Consider the following 21,595-nt stretch of genomic DNA (forward strand, 5'->3'; position numbering starts at 1 on the left):
GAAGAGAGAGGAAGCGAGAGGAAGAGAGAGGAAGAGAGACAAAGAGAGAGGAAGAGAGAGGAAGAGAGACAAAGAGAGAGGAAGAGAGAGGAAGCGAGAGGAAGCGAGAGGAAGAGAGAGGAAGAGAGACAAAGAGAGAGGAAGAGAGACAAAGAGAGAGGAAGCGAGAGGAAGAGAGAGGAAGAGAGAGGAAGCGAGAGGAAGAGAGAGGAAGAGAGACGAAGAGAGAGGAAGCGAGAGGAAAAGAGACGAAAAGAGAGGAAGAGAGAGGAAGCGAGAGGAAGAGAGAGGAAGAGAGACAAAGAGAGAGGAAGAGAGAGGAAGAGAGACAAAGAGAGAGGAAGCGAGAGGAAGAGAGAGGAAGAGAGACAAAGAGAGACAAAGAGAGAGGAAGAGAGTCGAAGAGAGAGGAAGAGAGAGGAAGAGAGACAAAGAGAGACGAAGAGAGACGAAGAGAGAGGAAGAGAGAGGAAGAGAGAGGAAGCGAGAGGAAGAGAGAGGAAGCGAGAGGAAGCGAGAGGAAGACAGACGAAGAGAGAGGAAGAGAGAAGAAGCGAGACAAAGAGAGAGGAAGCGAGAGGAAGAGAGACGAAGACAGACAAAGAGAGAGGAAGCGAGAGGAAGAGAGAGGAAGCGAGAGGAAGCGAGAGGAAGACAGACGAAGAGAGAGGAAGAGAGAGGAAGCGAGACAAAGAGAGAGGAAGCGAGAGGAAGCGAGAGGAAGAGAGACAAAGAGAGAGGGAGGGAGGTAGGGATTGTGTGTGAGAGAGCGAGGGAGGACAAGAAACCAGAAAAGTGTTACTGCCCTCAGGCTCCATCCCTCTGTGTCCAACCCTCAGCCTCTAGCCCTCGGGTTCCAGCCCTCTGTCTCCATCCCTCAGTGTCCAACCCTCAGCCTCTAGCCCTCAGTGTCCAACCCTCAGCCTCTAGCCCTCGGGCTCCAGCCCTCAGCCTCCAACCCTCAGTCTCAATGAAGAGTTAACTCACTCTGCCTAGGCCGGTAGAGGCTATCCCTCCCTCCCTCCCTCTCTGCCTCCCTCTCTGCCTCCCTCCCTCTCTGCCCCCCTCCCTCTCTGCATCTCTGCCTCCCTCTCTGCCTCTCTCCCTCCCTCCCTCTCTGCATCTCTGCCTCCCTCTCTGCCTCTCTGTCTCCCTCCCTCTCTGCATCTCTGCCTCCCTCTCTGCCTCTCTGCCTCCCTCCCTCTCTGCATCCCTCCCTCTCTCCCTCTCTGTCTCCCTCCCTCTCTGCATCTCTGCCTCCCTCTCTGCCTCTCTGTCTCCCTCCCTCTCTGCCTCTCTGTCTCCCTCCCTCTCTGCCTCTCTGTCTCCCTCCCTCTCTGCATCTCTGCCTCCCTCTCTGCCTCTCTGTCTCCCTCCCTCTCTGCCTCTCTGTCTCCCTCCCTCTCTGCCTCTCTGTCTCCCTCCCTCTCTGCATCTCTGCCTCCCTCCCTCTCTGCCTCCCTCCCTCTCTGCATCTCTGCCTCCCTCCCTCTCTGCCTCCCTCCCTCTCTGCATCCCTGCCTCCCTCCCTCTCTGCCTCCCTCTCTGCCTCTCTGTCTCCCTCCCTCTCTGCATCTCTGCCTCCCTCCCTCTCTGCCTCCCTCCCTCTCTGCATCTCTGCCTCCCTCCCTCTCTGCCTCCCTCCCTCTCTGCCTCCCTCCCTCTCTGCCTCTCTGTCTCCCTCCCTCTCTGCATCTCTGTCTCCCTCCATCTCTGCCTCCCTCCCTCTCTGCATCTCTGCCTCCCTCCCTCTATGCCTCCCTCCCTCTCTGCATCTCTGCCTCCCTCCCTCTCTGCCTCCCTCTCTGCCTCTCTGTCTCCCTCCCTCTCTGCCTCTCTGTCTCCCTCCCTCTCTGCATCTCTGCCTCCCTCCCTCTCTGCATCTCTGCCTCCCTCCCTCTCTGCATCCCTCCCTCTTTGCACCTCTGCCTCCCTCCCTCTCTGCCTCCCTCCTTCTTTGCCTCTCTGCCTCCCTCCCTCTCTGCCTCCCTCCCTCTCTGCCTCCCTCCATCTCTGCCTCCCTCCATCTCTGCCTCTCTTTCTTCCTCTCTGCCTCTCTGCCTCCCTCCCTCTCTGCCTCCCTCCATCTCTGCCTCCCTCCCTCTCTGTCTCCCTCCATCTCTGCCTCTCTTTCTTCCTCTCTGCCTCTCTGCCTCCCTCCCTCTCTGCATCCCTCCATCTCTGCCTCTCTGCCTCCCTCGCTGCATCTCTGCCTCCCTCCCTCTCTGCCTCCCTCCCTCTCTGCCTCTCTTTCTTCCTCTCTGCATCTCTGCCTCCCTCCCTCTCTGCCTCCCTCGCTTCATCTCTGTCTCCCTCCATCTCTGCCTCCCTCCCTCTCTGCATCTCTGCATCCCTCCCTCTCTGCATCCCTCCCTCTTTGCATCTCTGCCTCCCTCCCTCTCTGCCTCCCCCCTCTTTGCCTCTCTGCCTCCCTCCCTCTCTGCCTCCCTCCCTCTTTGCCTCTCTGCCTCCCTCCCTCTCTGCATCTCTGCCTCCCTCCCTCTCTGCATCTCTGCCTCCCTCGTTGCATCTCTGCCTCCCTCCCTCTCTGCATCCCTCCCTCTTTGCATCTCTGCCTCCCTCCCTCTCTGCCTCCCTCCCTCTCTGCCTCTCTGCCTCCCTCCCTCTCTGCCTCCCTCCCTCTCTGCCTCCCTTCCTCTCTGCCTCCCTCCCTCTCTGCCTCCCTCCCTCTCTGCCTCCCTCCCTCTTTGCCTCTCTGCCTCCCTCCCTCTCTGCCTCCCTCCCTCTCTGCCTCCCTCCCTCTCTGCCTCCCTCCCTCTCTGCCTCCCTCCCTCTCTGCATCTCTGCCTCCCTCGCTGCATCTCTGCCTCCCTCCCTCTCTGCATCCCTCCCTCTTTGCATCTCTGCCTCCCTCCCTCTCTGCATCCCTCCCTCTTTGCCTCTCTGCCTCCCTCCCTCTCTGCCTCCCTCCCTCTCTGCCTCCCTCCCTCTCTGCCTCCCTCCCTCTCTGCCTCTCTGCCTCCCTCCCTCTCTGCCTCCCTCCCTCTTTGCCTCTCTGCCTCCCTCCCTCTCTGCATCCCTCCCTCTCTGCATCTCTGCCTCCCTCGCTGCATCTCTGCCTCCCTCCCTCTCTGCATCCCTCCCTCTCTGCCTCTCTGCCTCCCTCCATCTCTGCCTCCCTCCCTCTTTGCATCTCTGCCTCCCTCCCTCTCTGCCTCCCTCCCTCGCTGCATCTCTGCCTCCCTCCCTCTCTGCATCCCTCCCTCTCTGCCTCTCTGCCTCCCTCCCTCTCTGCCTCCCTCCCTCTTTGCATCTCTGCCTCCCTCCCTCTCTGCCTCCCTCCCTCTCTGCATCCCTCCCTCTCTGCCTCTCTGCCTCCCTCCCTCTCTGCCTCCCTCCCTCTTTGCATCTCTGCCTCCCTCCCTCTCTGCCTCCCTCCCTCTCTGCATCTCTGCCTCCCTCGCTGCATCTCTGCCTCCCTCCCTCTCTGCATCCCTCCCTCTCTGCCTCTCTGCCTCCCTCCCTCTCTGCCTCCCTCCCTCTTTGCATCTCTGCCTCCCTCCCTCTCTGCCTCCCTCCCTCTCTGCATCTCAGCCCCCCTCGCTGCCTCTCTGCCTCCCTTCCTCGCTGCCTCCCTTCCTCTCTGCCTCCCTCCATCTCTGCCTCCCTTTCTTCCTCTCTGCATCTCTGCCTCCTTCTTTGCCTCTCTGCCTCTCTCCCAATCACTATTACTTTTTATTTCTCAAAGAAAACACATAAATTACCAGTCAAGGAAAGTGATGGAGTGCTGCATTGGTTGACCTGTCCTCCACAATCATCCGACCTCAACCCAATTGAAACCCAATCTCAATTGAAGGTAAAGGGTGGCTACTTTGAAGAATGTCAAATATCAAATATATTTTGATTTGTTTAACACTTTTTTGGTTACTACATGATTCCACGTGTTATTTCATAGTTTTGATGTCTTCACTATTATTCTACAACGTAGAAAATAGTACAAGAAAAACCCTTGATTGAGTAGGTGTGTCGAAACGTTTGACTGGTTCTGTAGGTGTGCGTGTGTGTTCCCATGGCTACTGGGCCAAGCACACACACATAAAGACAGTATACAGAAAGTGCACCGGAAAACACAAAAACCCTTGAGCCCTAAGACGCAAACACTAAAGCCAGAGGAGAGGATTCTTTTGAAAAGCTACATCTGAAACAAAAAGAGTAGGGCGAAAGAGTTCTCAGATCCTCTGTCAGTACAGGGCTTAAGAGGACAGAGAGAGAGGAGAGGAGAGGAGAGGAGAGGAGAGGAGAGGAGAGGAGAGGAGAGGAGAGGAGAGGAGAAGAGAGGAGAGGAGAGGAGAGGAGAGGAGAGGAGAAGAAACTCTCCCCTTTCTCTCTCTGTCTCTCACTCTCCCCTCTCTCTCTCTGTCACTCTCCCCTCTCTCTATGTCTCACTCTCCCCTCTCTCTCTCTGTATTTCACTTTCCCCCCTCTCTCTCTGTCTCACTCTCCCCTCTCTCTCTGGCTCTGTCTCTCTCTGTCTCACTCTCTCTCTCTGTCTCACTCTCCCCTCTCTCTATGTCTCACTCTCCCCTCTCTCTCCCTGTCTCTCACTCTCCCCTCTCTCTCTGTCTCTCACTCTCCCCTCTCTCCATGTCTCACTCTCCCCTCTCTCTCTCTCTGTCTCTCACTCTCCCCTCTCTCTCTGTCTCTCACTCTCCCCTCTCTGTCTCTCACTCTCCCCTCTCTCGCTCTCTCTTGCGCTCTCTCACTCTCCCCTTTCTCTCTCTCTGTCTCACTCTCCCCTCTCTCTCTGGCTCTGTCTCACTCTGCCTCACTCTCTCTTTGTCTCACTCTCCCCCCTCTCTCTCACTCTCTCTGTCTCACTCTCTATGTCTCACTCTCCCCCTCTCTCTCTCTACATCTCTTTCTATCTCACTCTCCTCTCTCTCTCTGTGTCTCACTCTCTATGTCTCACTCTCCCCTCTCTATCTCTCTCTCTCTATCTCTCTCTTGCGCTCTCTCACTCTCCCCTTTCTCTCTCTCTGTCTCACTCTCCCCTCTCTCTCTCTGGCTCTGTCTCTCTGCTTCACTCTCTCTCTGTCTCACTCCCCCCTCTCTCCCTCTCTCCCTCTCTCCCTCTCTCTGTCTCACTCTCCCCTCTCTCTATGTCTCACCCCCCCCTCTCTCTCTCTCTCTCACTCTCTCTGTCTCGCTCTCTATGTCTCACTCTCCCCTCTCTCTCTCTCTATGTCTCTTTCTGTCTCACTCTCCTCTCTCTCTCTCTTTCTCACTCTCCCCTCTCGCTCTGTGTCTCACTCTCTATGTCTCACTCTCCCCTCTCTCTCTCTCTTGCGCTCTCTCACTCTCCCCTTTCTCTCTTTCTGTCTCACTCTCCCCCTCTCTCTAGCTCTGTCTCTCTCTGTCTCACTCTCTCTCTGTCTCAATCTCTCCCCTCTCTCTATCTGTCTCTCACTCTCCCCTCTCTCTATGTCTCACTCTCCACTCTCTCTCTCTCTGTCTCTCACTCTCCCCTCTCTCTCTCTCTCTCCCCTCTCGTTCTCTCTCTATGTCGCCCTCTCCCCGCTCTCTATCTCTCTCTCTCTCTCTCACTCTCCCCTCTCTCTCTCTGTCTCTCACCCTCCCCTCTCTCTCTCTCTGTCTCTCACTCTCCCCTCGCTGTCTCTCACTCTCCCCTCTCTCTCACTCTCCCCTCTCTCTCACTCCCCCCTCACTCTTTCTCTCTCTCTCTGTCTCACTCCTTGTCTCACTCTCCCTCTCTCTCTGTCTCTTTCTATCTCACTCTCCCCTCTCTCTCTCTTTCTCACTCTCCCCTCTCTCTCTGTGTCTCACTCTCTATGTCTCACTCTCCCCTCTCTCTGTCTCATTCTCCCCTCTCTCGCTCTCTCTTGCGCTCTCTCACTCTCCGCTTTCTCTCTCTATGTCTCACTCTCCCTTCTCTCTCTGGCTCTGTCTCACTCTCTCTTTGTCTCACTCTCCCCTCTCTCTTTGTCTCAATCTCCCCTCTCTCTCTCTTGCGCTCTCTCACTCTCCCCTTCATCTCTCTGTCTCACCCCCCCCTCTCTCTCTATCTCTCTCTCTCTCTCTCTCTCTCTCTCTGTCTCACTCTCTATGTCTCACTCTCCCCTCTCTCTCTCTTGCGCTCTCTCACTCTCCCCTTTCTCTCTCTGTCTCACTCTCCCCTCTATCTGTCTCTCTCTGTCTCACTCTCTCTCACCCCCCCCCTCGCTCTCTCTCTCTCTCTCTCTTTGTCTCACTCTCCCCTCTGTCTCTCACTCTCCCCTCTCTCTCTCTCTCTCTCTCTGTCTCACTCTCCACTCTGTCTCTCACTCTCCCTCTCTCTCTCTCTCTCTCTCTCTCTCTGCCTCTCACTCTCCCCTCTCTCTCTCTCTTACTCTGTCTCTCACTCTCCCCTCTCTCTCTCTCTGTCTCTCACTCTCCCTTCTCTCTCTCTCTGTCTCTCTCTCCTCTCGCTATGTCTCTCACTCTCCCCTCTCTCTCTCTCCCTCTCTGTCTCTCACTCTCCCCTCTCTCTCTCTCTCTGTCTCTCACTCTCCCCTCTCTCTCTCTGTCTCTCACTCTCCCTTCTCTCACTCTCCTCTCTCACTCTGTCTTCCAGATATAGCAGCTCTATTATGACCCTCTGCTTCACTTCACACACTTACTGACTGCACTACTGAGTCACTATAGATAGCATATACTGGTCCAGAGTGGTCGTGTGTGTGTGTTTTGACATTTATGTTCTTATCATTCTCCATCATCATCGTCATCTTCATCCGTTCCTCTCCTTTAGAACTATATGGGTATAGTTTGAACACTCAATGCCCCACATACATGGGTTATATCCTCTTCCTTCATTTCAATGAAGAGAGGAACATGCTAACAGGGAAAGGGGGATACCTAGTCAGTTGTACAACTGAATGCATTCAACTGAAATGTGTATTTTGCATTTAATAGGTAGTCTTAACAGGCAGTCTTAACAGGTAGTCTTAACAGGTAGTCTTAACAGGTAGTGTTAACATGTTGTCTTAACAGGTCGTTTTAACAAGTTGTCTTAACAGGTAGTGTTAACAAGTTGTCTTAACAGGTAGTGTTAGCAAGTTGTCTTAACAGGTAGTCTTAACAGGTAGTCTTAACAGGTAGTGTTAACAAGTTGTCTTAACAGGTTGTCTTAACAGGTAGTGCTAACAGGCAGTCTTAACAGGCAGTCTTAACAGGTAGTCTTAACAGGCAGTCTTAAAAGGCAGTCTTAACAGGTAGTCTTAACAGGCAGTCTTAACAGGTAGTGCTAACAGGCAGTCTTAACAGGCAGTGTTAACAGGTTGTCTTAACAGGTCGTCTTAACAGGTAGTCTTAACAGGTAGTGTTAACAAGTTGTCTTAACAGGTTGTCTTAACAGGTAGTGCTAACAGGCAGTCTTAACAGGCAGTCTTAACAGGTAGTCTTAACAGGCAGTCTTAAAAGGCTGTCTTAACAGGTAGTCTTAACAGGAAGTCTTAACAGGTCGTCTTAACAGGTAGTCTTAACAGGTAGTGTTAACAAGTTGTCTTAACAGGTCGTCTTAACAGGTAGTCTTAACAGGTAGTGTTAACAAGTTGTCTTAACAGGTTGTCTTAACAGGTAGTGCTAACAGGCAGTCTTAACAGGCAGTCTTAACAGGTAGTCTTAACAGGCAGTCTTAAAAGGCAGTCTTAACAGGTAGTCTTAACAGGCAGTCTTAACAGGTAGTGCTAACAGGCAGTCTTAACAGGCAGTGTTAACAGGTAGTCTTAACAGGCAGTCTTAACAGGCAATGTTAACAGGCAGTCTTAACAGGCAGTCTTAACAGGTAGTCTTAACAGGCAGTCTTAACAGGTAGTGTTAACAAGTTGTCTTAACAGGTAGTGTTAACACGTTGTCTTAACAGGTCATCTTAACAGGTAGTGCTAACAGGCAGTGTTAACAGGTAGTGTTAACAAGTTGTCTTAACAGGTAGTGTTAACAAGTTGTCTTAACAGGTAGTGTTAACACGTTGTCTTAACAGGTCGTCTTAACAGGTAGTCTTAACAGGTAGTGCTAACAGGTAGTGCTAACAGGCAGTCTTAACAGGTAGTGTTAACAGGTAGTCTTAACAGGCAGTCTTAACAGGCAGTCTTAACAGGCAGTGTTAACAGGCAGTGTTAACAGGTAGTGTTAACAGGTAGTCTTCACAGGCAGTCTTAACAGGCAGTGTTAACAAGTAGTCTTAACAGGTAGTGTAAACAGGTAGTCTTCACAGGCAGTCTTAACAGGCAGTGTTAACAAGTAGTCTTAACAGGTAGTGTAAACAGGTAATGTTAACTAGTGCTAACAGTCTCCCATGACTGCATTTAAAACACACCACTTCTGACTATCTTGTTCTATTCCAACGCTCCAGTGTTGTGAAAGTGACTGAACCATCCCCTGTGTGTTTTTCTGATTGCTTTCATTTAAAAGCCTACTCCGTTTTCATGGAATCGCCCCCAGGAAATGATGTCACTTAGATATTCAATTTCCACACACAGCTGAGACACCGTTTATATCCAAATTATCAGAGGTTGTCTTTCTCTGTCTGGTTTTTCTTTCTCACTTTCAGTCATGCATATTTTATTTTATTTCCTCGTCTTAAACCGCCAGATGACAAGCTACATTCAGTCACAAACTGTTGGATGTTTCCTATACCTTTCAACAGGAATTACAATGTACATTCACGGATGTCTATACCAAACATTAGAAACACCTTCCAAATATTGAGTTGCACCTGTACCTTTTGCCCTCAGAACAGCCTGAATTGGTCAGGGCATGGAGTCAACAAGGTGTCCACAGGGGTGCTGGCCCATATTGACTCCAATACTTCCTACGGTTGTGTCAAGTTGGCTGGATGTCCTTTTGGTGCTGGACCATTCTTGATACAAATGGGAAACTGGTGAGCATAAAACCCCAGGAGCGTTGCAGTTCTTGACACACTCAAACTGGTGCACCTGGCACCTACTACCATACCCTGTTCAAAGGCAATTCAATATTTTGTCTTGCCCATTCACCCTCTGAATGGCACACATACACAATCCATGTCGGTATTGTCTCAGTTTAAAAATCCTTAATCTACACTGATTGTAGTGAATTTAACAAGTGACATCAATAAGGGATAATAGTTTTCACCTGGATTGACCTGGTCAGTCATGGAACGGTGTTCTTAATGTTTTGTACACTCAGTGTATGATCTGTTTTATACACAGCATGTCCAGTGGTGTCCAAGTTGTCCAAGTTAAAAGGGAACTTCACAATTTATGAACTTCATGTTCATCATATCCAGTACCACCCCAACATCAACATACAGTGGGGCAAAAAAGTATTTAGTCAGCCACCAATTGTGCAAGTTCTCCCACTTAAAAAGATGAGAGAGGCCTGTAATTTTCATCATAGGTACACTTCAACTATGACAGACGAAATTAAAAAAAAATCCAGTAAAATCACATTGTAGGATTTTTTATGAATTTATTTGCAAATTATTTTTTTCTCAGTTTGTATGTCATAGTTGAAGTGTACCTATGATGGAAATCACAGGCCTCTCTCATCTTTTTACGTGGGAGAGCTTGCACAATTGGTGGCTGACTAAATACTTTTTTGCCCCACTGTATGTAAAAATTGTGCATTTCTATGTTTAGCAGTAAAATATATAGAGGAAGGTAAGTGTTTCCAATGACATTGTTAACCAATTAGTAGAAAATTAGTAGGCAGTAGGCAATTAGTAGGCAATGCCTACTCACAATTGGTGAAAATCACACGATGCACACCGATGATGTCATTGGAAACACTTATCTTTCTGTATATTTTTTACTACAAAACATAGAAAAGGGCCATTTTCACGTTATTGACATTTGGCTCTATACTCTAAAAGTTTGGATTTGAAATCAAACAATTACTATGAAGTTAAAGTGTAGACTGTCAGATTTAATTTGAGGGTATTTTCATCCATATCGGGTGAACCGTTTAGAAATGACAGCAGTTTTTCTACATAGTCACCCTATTCAAGGGGAGCAAAAGTACTGGGACAAATTCACTTATATGTGTATTAAAGCAATAAAAAGTCAAGTATTTTGTCCCATATTCATAGCACAAAATGACTATATCTAGCTTGTGACTCTACACATTTGTTGGATGCAGTTGCTGTTAGTTTTTGTTGTGTTTCAGATTATTTTGTGCCCAATACAAATGAATGGTAAATAATGTATTGTTTGAAAATAAAAGAGAGCCGCACACTCTAGGAGCTCAGATGCAAAAATGTAATTACCAACGTTTCGACAGCAAAGCTGTCTTCATCAGGGTATCAAACACTGCGGGATGACTCGTTTATGTAGTGTCAAAAGACACAGGTGTCTGTAATCATGGCCAAGAGTGGCCTAATATCATTGGTTAATTATTAAATATTAAAATGTCATACAAAGAACAGCATACAAACAATAAATGGATGGCATAGATTAATTTGACTACACAAGCTTACAAACAATTACAATGGCAAAGTCACAATAATCACAAGAATGTCGAATCAAAAGAATTTGCAAAAAACAATCAGATTTCGACAGAAATATGGCTGAGACGCAAAGAAAGTTCAAGGAGAGGGGCTACAAGAATGATCAGATTAATATTGCCATTGAGAAAATAAAATAAAAAACGAGACATTACTTCAGTCTCGCAAAAAGACGCATTCTTGCGTTCTAACTACCCGCCATTCAAAGTGCTCTGAACAAATTAAGGGAATTGTTCACAAACATTGGCACATCCTAAAATCCGATGACAGTCTCGGTAATGTGTTTTCGGACCTTCCCTTGGTCGTATTCTCGGGGGCAGAAATCTCAGAGACCAATTGGTAAACTCTGATTTACCACCCCAAGATATTCCTGAACAACGTCTATTTGCGCCCCTACTGGATGGAAATTACAAATGTAATGGCTGTGCTCAATGCAATAGCACTTATAAATGTAGATCCTTCAAACACCCACAAACAGGGAAATCGATCCCAATTAAAGGTGTTATTACACGTGCTCCACTAAGGCAGTTATTTATCTTATAACTTGTTCTTGTGGTAAAAATGATGTGGGTAAAACAAAGCGCGAATTAAAAGTACGTATCTCAGAGCATCGTAGCACCATTAGGTGTTTATTGGTCACATACACATTTTTAGCAGATGCTGTTGTGGGTGTAGTGAAATGCTTGTGTTTCTAGCTCCAACATTGCAGTAATATCTAACAATTCACAATAATACACACAACTCTAAAGTAAAAGAATGGAGTTAAGAAATATATAAAAAATTATGACGAGCAATGTCAGTGGCATTGACTAAATACAGTAGAACAGAATACAGTATATACAGTGCCTTGCGAAAGTATTCGGCCCCCTTGAACTTTGCGACCTTTTGCCACATTACAGGCTTCAAACATAAAGATATAAAACTGTATTTTTTTGTGAAGAATCAACAACAAGTGGGACACAATCATGAAGTGGAACGACATTTATTGGATATTTCAAACTTTTTTAACAAATCCAAAACTGAAACATTGGGCGTGCAAAATTATTCAGCCCCCTTAAGTTAATACTTTGTAGCGCCACCTTTTGCTGCGATTACAGCTGTAAGTCGCTTGGGGTATGTCTCTATTAGTTTTGCACATCGAGAGACTGACATTTTTTCCCATTCCTCCTTGCAAAACAGCTCGAGCTCAGTGAGGTTGGATGGAGAGCATTTGTGAACAGCAGTTTTCAGTTCTTTCCACAGATTCTCGATTGGATTCAGGTCTGGACTTTGACTTGGCCATTCTAACACCTGGATATGTTTATTTTTGAACCATTCCATTGTAGATTTTGCTTTATGTTTTGGATCATTGTCTTGTTGGAAGACAAATCTCCGTCCCAGTCTCAGGTCTTTTGCAGACTCCATCAGGTTTTCTTCCAGAATGGTCCTGTATTTGGCTCCATCTTCCCATCAATTTTAACCATCTTCCCTGTCCCTGCTGAAGAAAAGCAGGCCCAAACCATGATGCTGCCACCACCATGTTTGACAGTGGGGATGGTGTGTTCAGCTGTGTTGCTTTTACGCCAAACATAACGTTTTGCTTTGTTGCCAAAAAGTTCAATTTTGGTTTCATCTGACCAGAGCACCTTCTTCCACATGTTTGGTGTGTCTCCCAGGTGGCTTGTGGCAAACTTTAAACAACACTTTTTATGGATATCTTTAAGAAATGGCTTTCTTCTTGCCACTCTTCCATAAAGGCCAGATTTGTGCAATATACGACTGATTGTTGTCCTATGGACAGAGTCTCCCACCTCAGCTGTAGATCTCTGCAGTTCATCCAGAGTGATCATGGGCCTCTTGGCTGCATCTCTGATCAGTTTTCTCCTTGTATGAGCTGAAAGTTTAGAGGGACGGCCAGGTCTTGGTAGATTTGCAGTGGTCTGATACTCCTTCCATTTCAATATTATCGCTTGCACAGTGCTCCTTGGGATGTTTAAGGCTTGGCAAATATTTTTGTATCCAAATCCGGCTTTAAACTTCTTCACAACAGTATCTCGGACCTGCCTGGGGTGTTCCTTGTTCTTCATGATGCTCTCTGCGCTTTTGACGGACCTCTGAGACTATCACAGTGCAGGTGCATTCATACAGAGACTTGATTACACACAGGTGGATTGTATTTATCATCATTAGTCATTTAGGTCAACATTGGATCATTCAGAGATCCTCACTGAACTTCTGGAGAGAGTTTGTTGCACTGAAAGTAAAGGGGCTGAATAATTTTGCACGCCCAATTTTTCAGTTTTTGATTTGTTAAAAAAGTTTGAAATATCCAATAAATGTCGTTCCACTTCATGATTGTGTCCCACTTGTTGTTGATTCTTCACAAAAAAATACAGTTTTATATCTTTATGTTTGAAGCCTGAAATGTGGCAAAAGGTCGCAAAGTTCAAGGGGGCTGAATACTTTCGCATGGCACTGTACGTACATATGAGATGAGTAAAGCAATATGTAAACATTATTAAAGTGACTAGTGTTCCATTATTAAAGTGACCAGTGATTCCATGTCTATGTATATAGGGCAGCAGCCTCTAAGGTGCAGGGCTGAGTAACCGGTTGGTAGCTGGCTAGTGATGGCTATTTAACAGTGAGTTAGAAACTGTCTTTCATTATCTCGGTCCCAGCTTTAATGCACCTGTACTGACCTCGCCTTCTGGATGGTAGCAGGGTGAACAGGCAGTGGCTCGGGTGGTTGATGTTCTTGATCATTTTGGCCTTCCTGTGACATCGGATGCTATAGGTGTCCTGGAAGGGCAGGCAGTTTGCCCCTGTTGATGTGTTGGGCAGACCGCACCACCCTCTGGAGAGCCCTGCGGTTGTGGGCAGTGCAGTTGCCGTACCAGGTGGTGATACAGCCCGACAGGATGCTCTCAATTGTGCATCTGTGAAAGGTTCTCCCCTGAGGTGTAAGAGACTACCTCTATCAGTATACTCCAGGGATCATCAACTAGATTCAGCTGCAGGAAAATCTTATCTTGAGCGCATAGTTAGGAAGCCGGACCATAATTAAAAAAAATTGGTAGACTGCATATTGACCACAACAAGCCCAAACAGATGACTAAGGAGAGAGAGAGAGAGAGAGAGAGAGAGAGAGAGAGAGAGAGGGATGAGGAGAAAGCAAGGACTGTGGAGAGACAGGCTGCCATGTCTTGTCTAAATGTGCTTGTTCTGAAATGTTACAGAACTTCTCCAGATGGTGACTCACAAATAGTCAACCCCGGTCACAAGGTCACGCTCTGACCCCCAGTCCTTCCTCAAATCACAGCCAGCGATCTGTCCTCAAATTACCCAGCAGCCCCAGTACTCTGCCTCTCACTGCCCGGCTTCAGCTGCTCGTCTCTTTTGTCCAATCAGAGAGCTGCGTTCAGGGTCTGGAGACTGACAATAAGCGTGACCAGGCCAACCTTGAGACAGACACATCCTCAGGCGAGAGGGAGCTGCTGCTGTCACCCACCCACACACTGTACATAAACACATATGTCAGCCTGCTAGGTTTGGCCAAGAGTCAATGTAGCTACAGACAAACATACAGTGCTTTGCAAAAGTATTCATCCCCCTTGGCATTTTTTTATTTTGTTGCATTACAACCTGTTATTTAAATAGATTTTTATTTGGATTTCATGTAATGGACATACACAAAATAGTCTAAATTGGCGAAGTGAAATTAAAAAAATTACTTGTTTCAAAGAATTACAAACGAAAAAGTGGTGTGTGCATATGTATTCACCCCCTTTGCTATGAAGCCCCTAAATAAGATCTGGTGCAACCAATTACCTTCAAACGTCACATAATTAGTTAAATAATGTCCTCCTGTGTGCAATCTAAGTGTTACATGATCTGTCACATGATCTCAGTATATATACACCTGTTCTGAAAGGCCCCAGAGTCTCCAACACCACTAAGCAAGGGGCACCACCAAGCAAGCGGCACCATGAAAACCAAGGAGCTCTCCAAACAGGTCAGGGACAAAGTTGTGGAGAAGTACAGATCAGGGTTGGGTTATAAAAAAATATCCAAAACTTTGAACATCCCACTGAGCAGCATTACATCCATTATTCAAAAATGGAAAGAATACGGCACCACAACAAACCTGCCAAGAGTGGGCCGCCCACCAAAACTCAGGGACCAGGCAAGGAGGGTATTAATCAGAGAGGCAACAAAGAGACCAAAGATAACCCTGAAGGAGCTGCAAAGCTCCATAAGACCACTTCAAGCCGTACACTCCTCAGAGCTGGGCTTTATAAGAGAGTGGCCAGGAAAAAGCCATTGCTTAAAGAAAAAAATAATGGTGTTCACCAAAAGGCATGTGGGAGACTCCCCAAACATATGTAAGAAGGCACTCTGGGCAGATGAGACTAAAATTAAGCTTTTTGGGCATCAAATAAAATGCTATGTCTGGCGCAAACCCAACACCTCTCATCACCCCGAGAACACCATCCTCCGTAGCCGACGTGAGTAAGACCTTTAAACAGGTCAACATTCATAAGGCTGCGGGGCCAGATGGATTACCAGGACGTGTGCTCTAGGCATGGGCTGACCAACTGGCAGGTGTCTTCACTGACATCTTCAACATGTTCCTGATTGAGTCTGTAATACCAACATGTTTCAAGCAGACCACCATAGTCCTTGTGCCCAAGTGAGGGTAGGTAGCAACATATCTGTCACTCTGATCCTCAACACTGGAGCCCCTCAGGGGTGAATGCTCAGTCCCCTCCTATACTCCCTGTTCATCCACGACTGCATGGCCAGGCACGACTCCAACACCATCATTAAGTTTGCAGACAAAACAACAGTGGTAGGCCTGATCACCGACAAAAACGAGACAGCCTATAGGGAGGAGGTCAAAAACCTGGCCGGGTGGTGCCAGAATAACAACCTATCCCTCAACGTAACCAAGATGAAAGAGATGATTGTGAAATACAGGAAAAGGAGGACCGAGCATGCCCCCATTCTCATCGATGGGGCTGTAGTGGAGCAGGTTGAGAGCTTCAAGTTCCTTGGTGTCCACCTCAACAACAAACTAGAATGGTCCAAACACACCAACACATTCATGAAGGGGGCATGACAAAGCCTAATCCCCCTCAGGAAACTAAAAAGATTTGGTATGGGTCCACAGATCCTCAAAAGGTTCTACAGCTGCAACATCGAGAGCATCTTGACTGGTTGCATCACTGCCTCGTACGGCTTCTGCTCGGCCTCCGACCGCAAGGCACTACAGAGGGTAGTGCGTACGGCCCAGTACACCACTGGGGCTAAGCTGCCTGCCATCCAGGACCTCTACACCAGGCGGTGTCAGAAGAAGGCCCTAAAAATTGTCAAAGACCCCAGTCACCCCAGTCATAGACTATTCGCTCTACTACCGCATGGCAAGTGGTACCAGCGTGCCAAGTTTAGGACCAAAAGGCTTCTCAACAGTTTTTACCTCCAAGCAATAAGACTCCTGAACAGGTAATCAAATGGCTATCCGGACTATTTGCATTGTGTGCCACCCCCCAAACCCCTCTTTTACGCTGATTCTACTCTCTGTTTATGATATATGCATAGTCACTTTAACAATACATTCATGTACATACTATCTCAATTAGCCCGACAAACCAGTGCCCCCGCACAGTGCCTAGTCAAAACTCAGACTTCAATCCAATTGAGAATCTGTGGTATGACTTAAAGATTGCTGTACACCAGCGGAACCCATCAACTTGAAGGAGCTGGAGCAGTTTTGCCTTGAAGAATGGGCAACAATTCCAGTGGCTAGATGTGCCAAGCTTATAGAGACATACCCCAAGAGACTTGCAGCTGTAATTGCTGCAAAAGGTGGCTCTACAAAGTATTGACTTTGGTGGGGTGAATAGTTATGCACGCTCAAGTTTTCTGTTTTTTTTTTGTCTTATTTCTTGTTTGTTTCACAAGAAAAAATATTTTGTTTCTTCAAAGTGTTATGCATGTTGTGTAAATTAAATGATACAAGCCCCCCCAAAATACATGTTTATTCCAGGTTGTAAGGCAACAAAATAGAAAACATTCCAAGGTGGTGAATCATTTCGCAAGTCACTGTATCCTCACCGCCAGCCCACATTCATCCCCAGAGGAAACACACACACACACACACACACACACACACACACACACACACACACACACACACACACACACACACACACACACACACACACACACACACACACACACACACACACACACACACACACACACACACACACACGCATACCTGTGAAGGACATATTTTCAATAGAGATGGTCTTCATATGTCTAAAACAGTCTCAACTGCTCTGTGCATCGAGGCTTTTAGAGAGGTTCTGGGATGAAGGACTTTAGGTGTTGATCAAGAGCCTCTAGAGGGAGTTGTTGGTCCAGGCCATCTGAACATCACATCATGTTTCATAGACAGCACACTCGTAAGGACAAGTTGTCCCTCTTTAGTGGTACAGTACATTACAACTGAATATCGCTGACGTACACAAAGCCTACTGTGTAGCCTACCTGCTCCAGTTTCCAGTGGAACTCTGCAGGTCTGAAGGTGTCCACCTGGGTGAAGTCTCTCCGGAGCAGGAAGACCAGACGACAGTTATGGACGTAAAGGGAGTAGTGGTGTCTGTTCATCTCTGGAGAGGGGATGAGGAAAGAGAAGAGGGCGTAAATGTAACACACCTTCCCTAAAATTACCACAACCTTTGAATTAAGACCCCTTCTCTTAAGTGAAGATAAACCCATTCTTGTCAGTAGACCACACCCATTCAATGTTCCTGCCCCTCTCCACACAGCCCTTCCCACTTTACTTCTCTCCCAGCCACACCACTCTCTTCCCTCCTACCTTCCCTCCCCTCCCCTCTTCTCACCTGTCTTATCAGAGTTGCAGAGCAGGGTCTCTTTCTCCGCCCTCAGTCCAGGAGTGGGTCCATGCTTCATCCACGTGGCGATTGTGAACTGATCCGTCAGGTTCTGTGGTACCATCTGGTCAGGAATCTTTGCTGCTTGCCGCCCGTCAAACCGGAAGATGAGGTCGCTGTCCCGCCCACTGTCTGTCACAAGGGACGCAGTCCAATTGGTGGAGACGCTGGGAGCAGGGAGAAGGTCTGTGCTGCCCGACGAGGCCCCTGGGTAATTGTTGCCGTGGGAACAGATAAGGAAGCACAACAACACAGGACTGTAAATACCAATCAACACAGATATACAGATGGTTCAGACTGACCTTGGCTATGATCACTTATGAATAAGCCAGAGGCCCAGGCTTAATGTGTAAACGATGTTCAGAGATTGCTAGTGGATGTGACTATTGATTTGTGACAAATTAAACAGTCTTTCAAAGGTAGGAGTGGATGAGAGTCATCAGAAGCCATGGCCATGCATAGAGTACATACTGCTTAATCTACCTCCATGCATAGAGTACATACTGCTTAATCTACCTCCATGCATAGAGTACATACTGCTTAATCTACCTCCATGCATAGAGTACATACTGCTTAATCTACCTCCATGCATACAGTACATACTGCTTAATCTACCTCCATGCATAGAGTACATACTGCTTAATCTACCTCCATGCATAGAGTACATACTGCTTAATCTACCTCCATGCATAGAGTACATACTGCTTAATCTACCTCCATGCATAGAGTACATACTGCTTAATCTACCTCCATGCATAGAGTACATACTGCTTAATCTACCTCCATGCATAGAGTACATACTGCTTAATCTACCTCCATGCATAGAGTACATACTGCTTAAACTACCTCCATGCATAGAGTACATACTGCTTTATTTATCTACCTCCATGCATAGAGTACATACTGTTTTATCTACCTCCATGAATAGATTACATACTGTTTTATCTACCTCCATGAATAGAGTACATACTGCTTTATTTATCTACCTCCATGGATAGAGTACATACTGTTTTATCTACCTCCATGCATAGATTACATACTGTTTTATCTACCTCCATGGATAGAGTACATACTGCTTTATTTATCTACCTCCATGAATAGAGTACATACTGTTTTATCTACCTCCATGGATAGAGTACATACTGCTTTCTTTATCTACCTCCATGCATAGAGTGCATACTGTTTTATCTACCTCCATGCATAGAGTACATACTGCTTTATTTATCTACCTCCATGGATAGAGTACATACTGTTGTATTTATCTACCTCCATGAATAGAGTACATACTGCTTAATCTACCTCCATGCATAGAGTACATACTGCTTTATCTATCTCTATGCATAGAGTACATACTGCTTAATCTACCTCCATGAATAGAGTACATACTGTTTTATCTACCTCCATGAATAGAGTACATACTGCTTAATCTACCTCCATGCATAGAGTACATACTGCTTTATTTATCTAACTCCATGGATAGAGTACATACTACTTTATTTATCTACCTCCATGGATAGAGTACATACTGCTTTCTTTATCTACCTCCATGGATAGAGTACATACTGTTTTATTTATCTAACTCCATGGATAGAGTACATACTGCTTTCTTTATCTACCTCCATGGATAGAGTACATACTGCTTTCTTTATCTACCTCCATGGATAGAGTACATACTGCTTTATTTATCTACCTACATGGATAGAGTACATACTGCTTTCTTTATCTACCTCCATGGATAGAGTACATACTGCTTTCTTTATCTACCTCCATGCATAGAGTACATACTGCTTTCTTTATCTACCTCCATGGATAGAGTACATACTGCTTTATTTATCTACCTCCATGGATAGAGTACATACTGCTTTCTTTATCTACCTCCATGGATAGAGTACATACTGCTTTCTTTATCTACCTCCATGCATAGAGTGCATAATGCTTTATTTATCTACCTCCAAGGACAGAGTACATACTGCTTAATCTACCTCCATGCATAGAGTACATAGTGCTTAATCTACCTCCATGCATAGAGTACATAATGCTTTATTTATCTACCTCCAAGGACAGAGTACATACTGCTTAATCTACCTCCATGTATAGAGTACATACTGCTTAATCTACCTCCATGCATAGAGTACATACTGCTTTCTTTATCTACCTCCATGCATAGAGTACATACTGTTTTATCTACCTCCATTAATAGAGTACATACTGTTTTATCTACCTCCATTAATAGAGTACATACTGTTTTATCTACCTCCATTAATATAGTACATACTGCTTAATCTACCTCCATGCATAGATTACATACTGCTTTATTTATCTACCTCCATGGACAGAGTACATACTGTTTTATCTACCTCCATGAATAGAGTACATACTGTTTTATCTACCTCCATTAATAGAGTACATACTGGTTTATCTACCTCCATTAATATAGTACATACTGTTTTATCTACCTCCATGGATAGAGTACATACAGCTTTATTTATCTACCTCCATGGATAAAGTACAAACTGCTTTATTTATCTACCTCCATGGACAGAGTACATACTGTTTTATCTACCTCCATGAATAGAGTACATACTGCTTAATCTACCTCCATGGATAGAGTACATACTGTTTTATCTACCTCCATGAATAGAGTACATACTGCTTAATCTACCTCCATGCATAGATTACATACTGCTTTATTTATCTACCTCCATGGACAGAGTACATACTGTTTTATCTACCTCCATGAATAGAGTACATACTGTTTTATCTACCTCCATTAATAGAGTACATACTGTTTTATCTACCTCCATGGATAGAGTACATACAGCTTTATTTATCTACCTCCATGAATAGAGTACATACTGCTTTCTTTATCTACCTCCATGGATAGAGTACATGCTGCTTTCTTTATCTACCTCCATGGATAGAGTACATGCTGCTTTATTTATCTACCTCCATGCATAGAGTACATACTGTTTAATCTACCTCCATGGATAGAGTACAAACTGCTTTATTTATCTACCTCCATGGATAGAGTACATACTGTTTTATCTACCTCCATAGATAGAGTACATGCTGCTTTATTTATCTACCTCCATGAATAGAGTACATACTGCTTTCTTTATCTACCTCCATGCATAGAGTACATACTGCTTTATTTATCTACCTCCATGGATAGAGTACATACTGCTTGATCTACCTCCATGCATAGAGTACATACTGTTTTATCTACCTCCATGCATAGAGTACATACTGTTTTATCTACCTCCATGCATAGAGTACATAATGCTTTATTTATCTACCTCCAAGGACAGAGTACATACTGCTTAATCTACCTCCATGTATAGAGTACATACTGCTTAATCTACCTCCATGCATAGAGTACATACTGCTTTCTTTATCTACCTCCATGCATAGAGTACATACTGCTTTATCTACCTCCATGCATAGAGTACATACTGCTTTATCTACCTCCATGAGTAGAGTACATACTGTTTTATCTACCTCCATTAATAGAGTACATACTGTTTTATCTACCTCCATTAATAGAGTACATACTGTTTTATCTACCTCCATGCATAGAGTACATACTGTTTTATCTACCTCCATGAATAGATTACATACTGTTTTATCTACCTCCATGGATAGAGTACATACTGCTTTATTTATCTACCTCCATGAATAGAGTACATACTGCTTTATTTATCTACCTCCATGAATAGAGTACATACTGCTTAAACTACCTCCATGCATAGAGTTCATACTGCTTAAACTACCTCCATGCATAGAGTTCATACTGCTTTATTTATCTACCTCCATGCATAGAGTACATACTGCTTAATCTACCTCCATGGATAGAGTACATACTGCTTAAACTACCTCCATGCATAGAGTTCATACTGCTTTATTTATCTACCTCCATGGATAGAGTACAAACTGCTTTATTTATCTACCTCCATGGACAGAGTACATACTGTTTTATCTACCTCCATGAATAGAGTACATACTGTTTTATCTACCTCCATGAATAGAGTACATACTGCTTAATCTACCTCCATGCATAGATTACATACTGCTTTATTTATCTACCTCCATGAATAGAGTACATACTGTTTTATCTACCTCCATGGACAGAATACATACTGTTTTATCTACCTCCATG

The 21,595-nt window shown here is 45.7% G+C and overlaps 1 protein-coding gene across 2 annotated transcripts in view; it reads right to left on the reverse strand.

Annotated features, from left to right (window-relative positions):
- Positions 1-21,595, reverse strand: part of LOC110507154 (calsyntenin-2) — a 445,555-nt gene that overhangs the window by 59,039 nt on the left and 364,921 nt on the right. For both annotated transcript variants that reach the window (XM_036965819.2, XM_036965818.2), the window contains exons 7-8: positions 17,389-17,646; positions 17,033-17,154 (exon numbers count right to left, since the gene is read on the reverse strand). In XM_036965819.2, coding sequence (XP_036821714.2) covers positions 17,033-17,154; positions 17,389-17,646 — 380 coding nt within the window. The remainder of the gene's footprint in view (positions 1-17,032; positions 17,155-17,388; positions 17,647-21,595) is intronic.

Source organism: Oncorhynchus mykiss, chromosome 27 (genome assembly GCF_057628025.1).
Source record: "Oncorhynchus mykiss isolate SJ-2025 chromosome 27, ASM5762802v1, whole genome shotgun sequence".
Taxonomy (NCBI): Eukaryota; Metazoa; Chordata; class Actinopteri; order Salmoniformes; family Salmonidae; genus Oncorhynchus; species Oncorhynchus mykiss.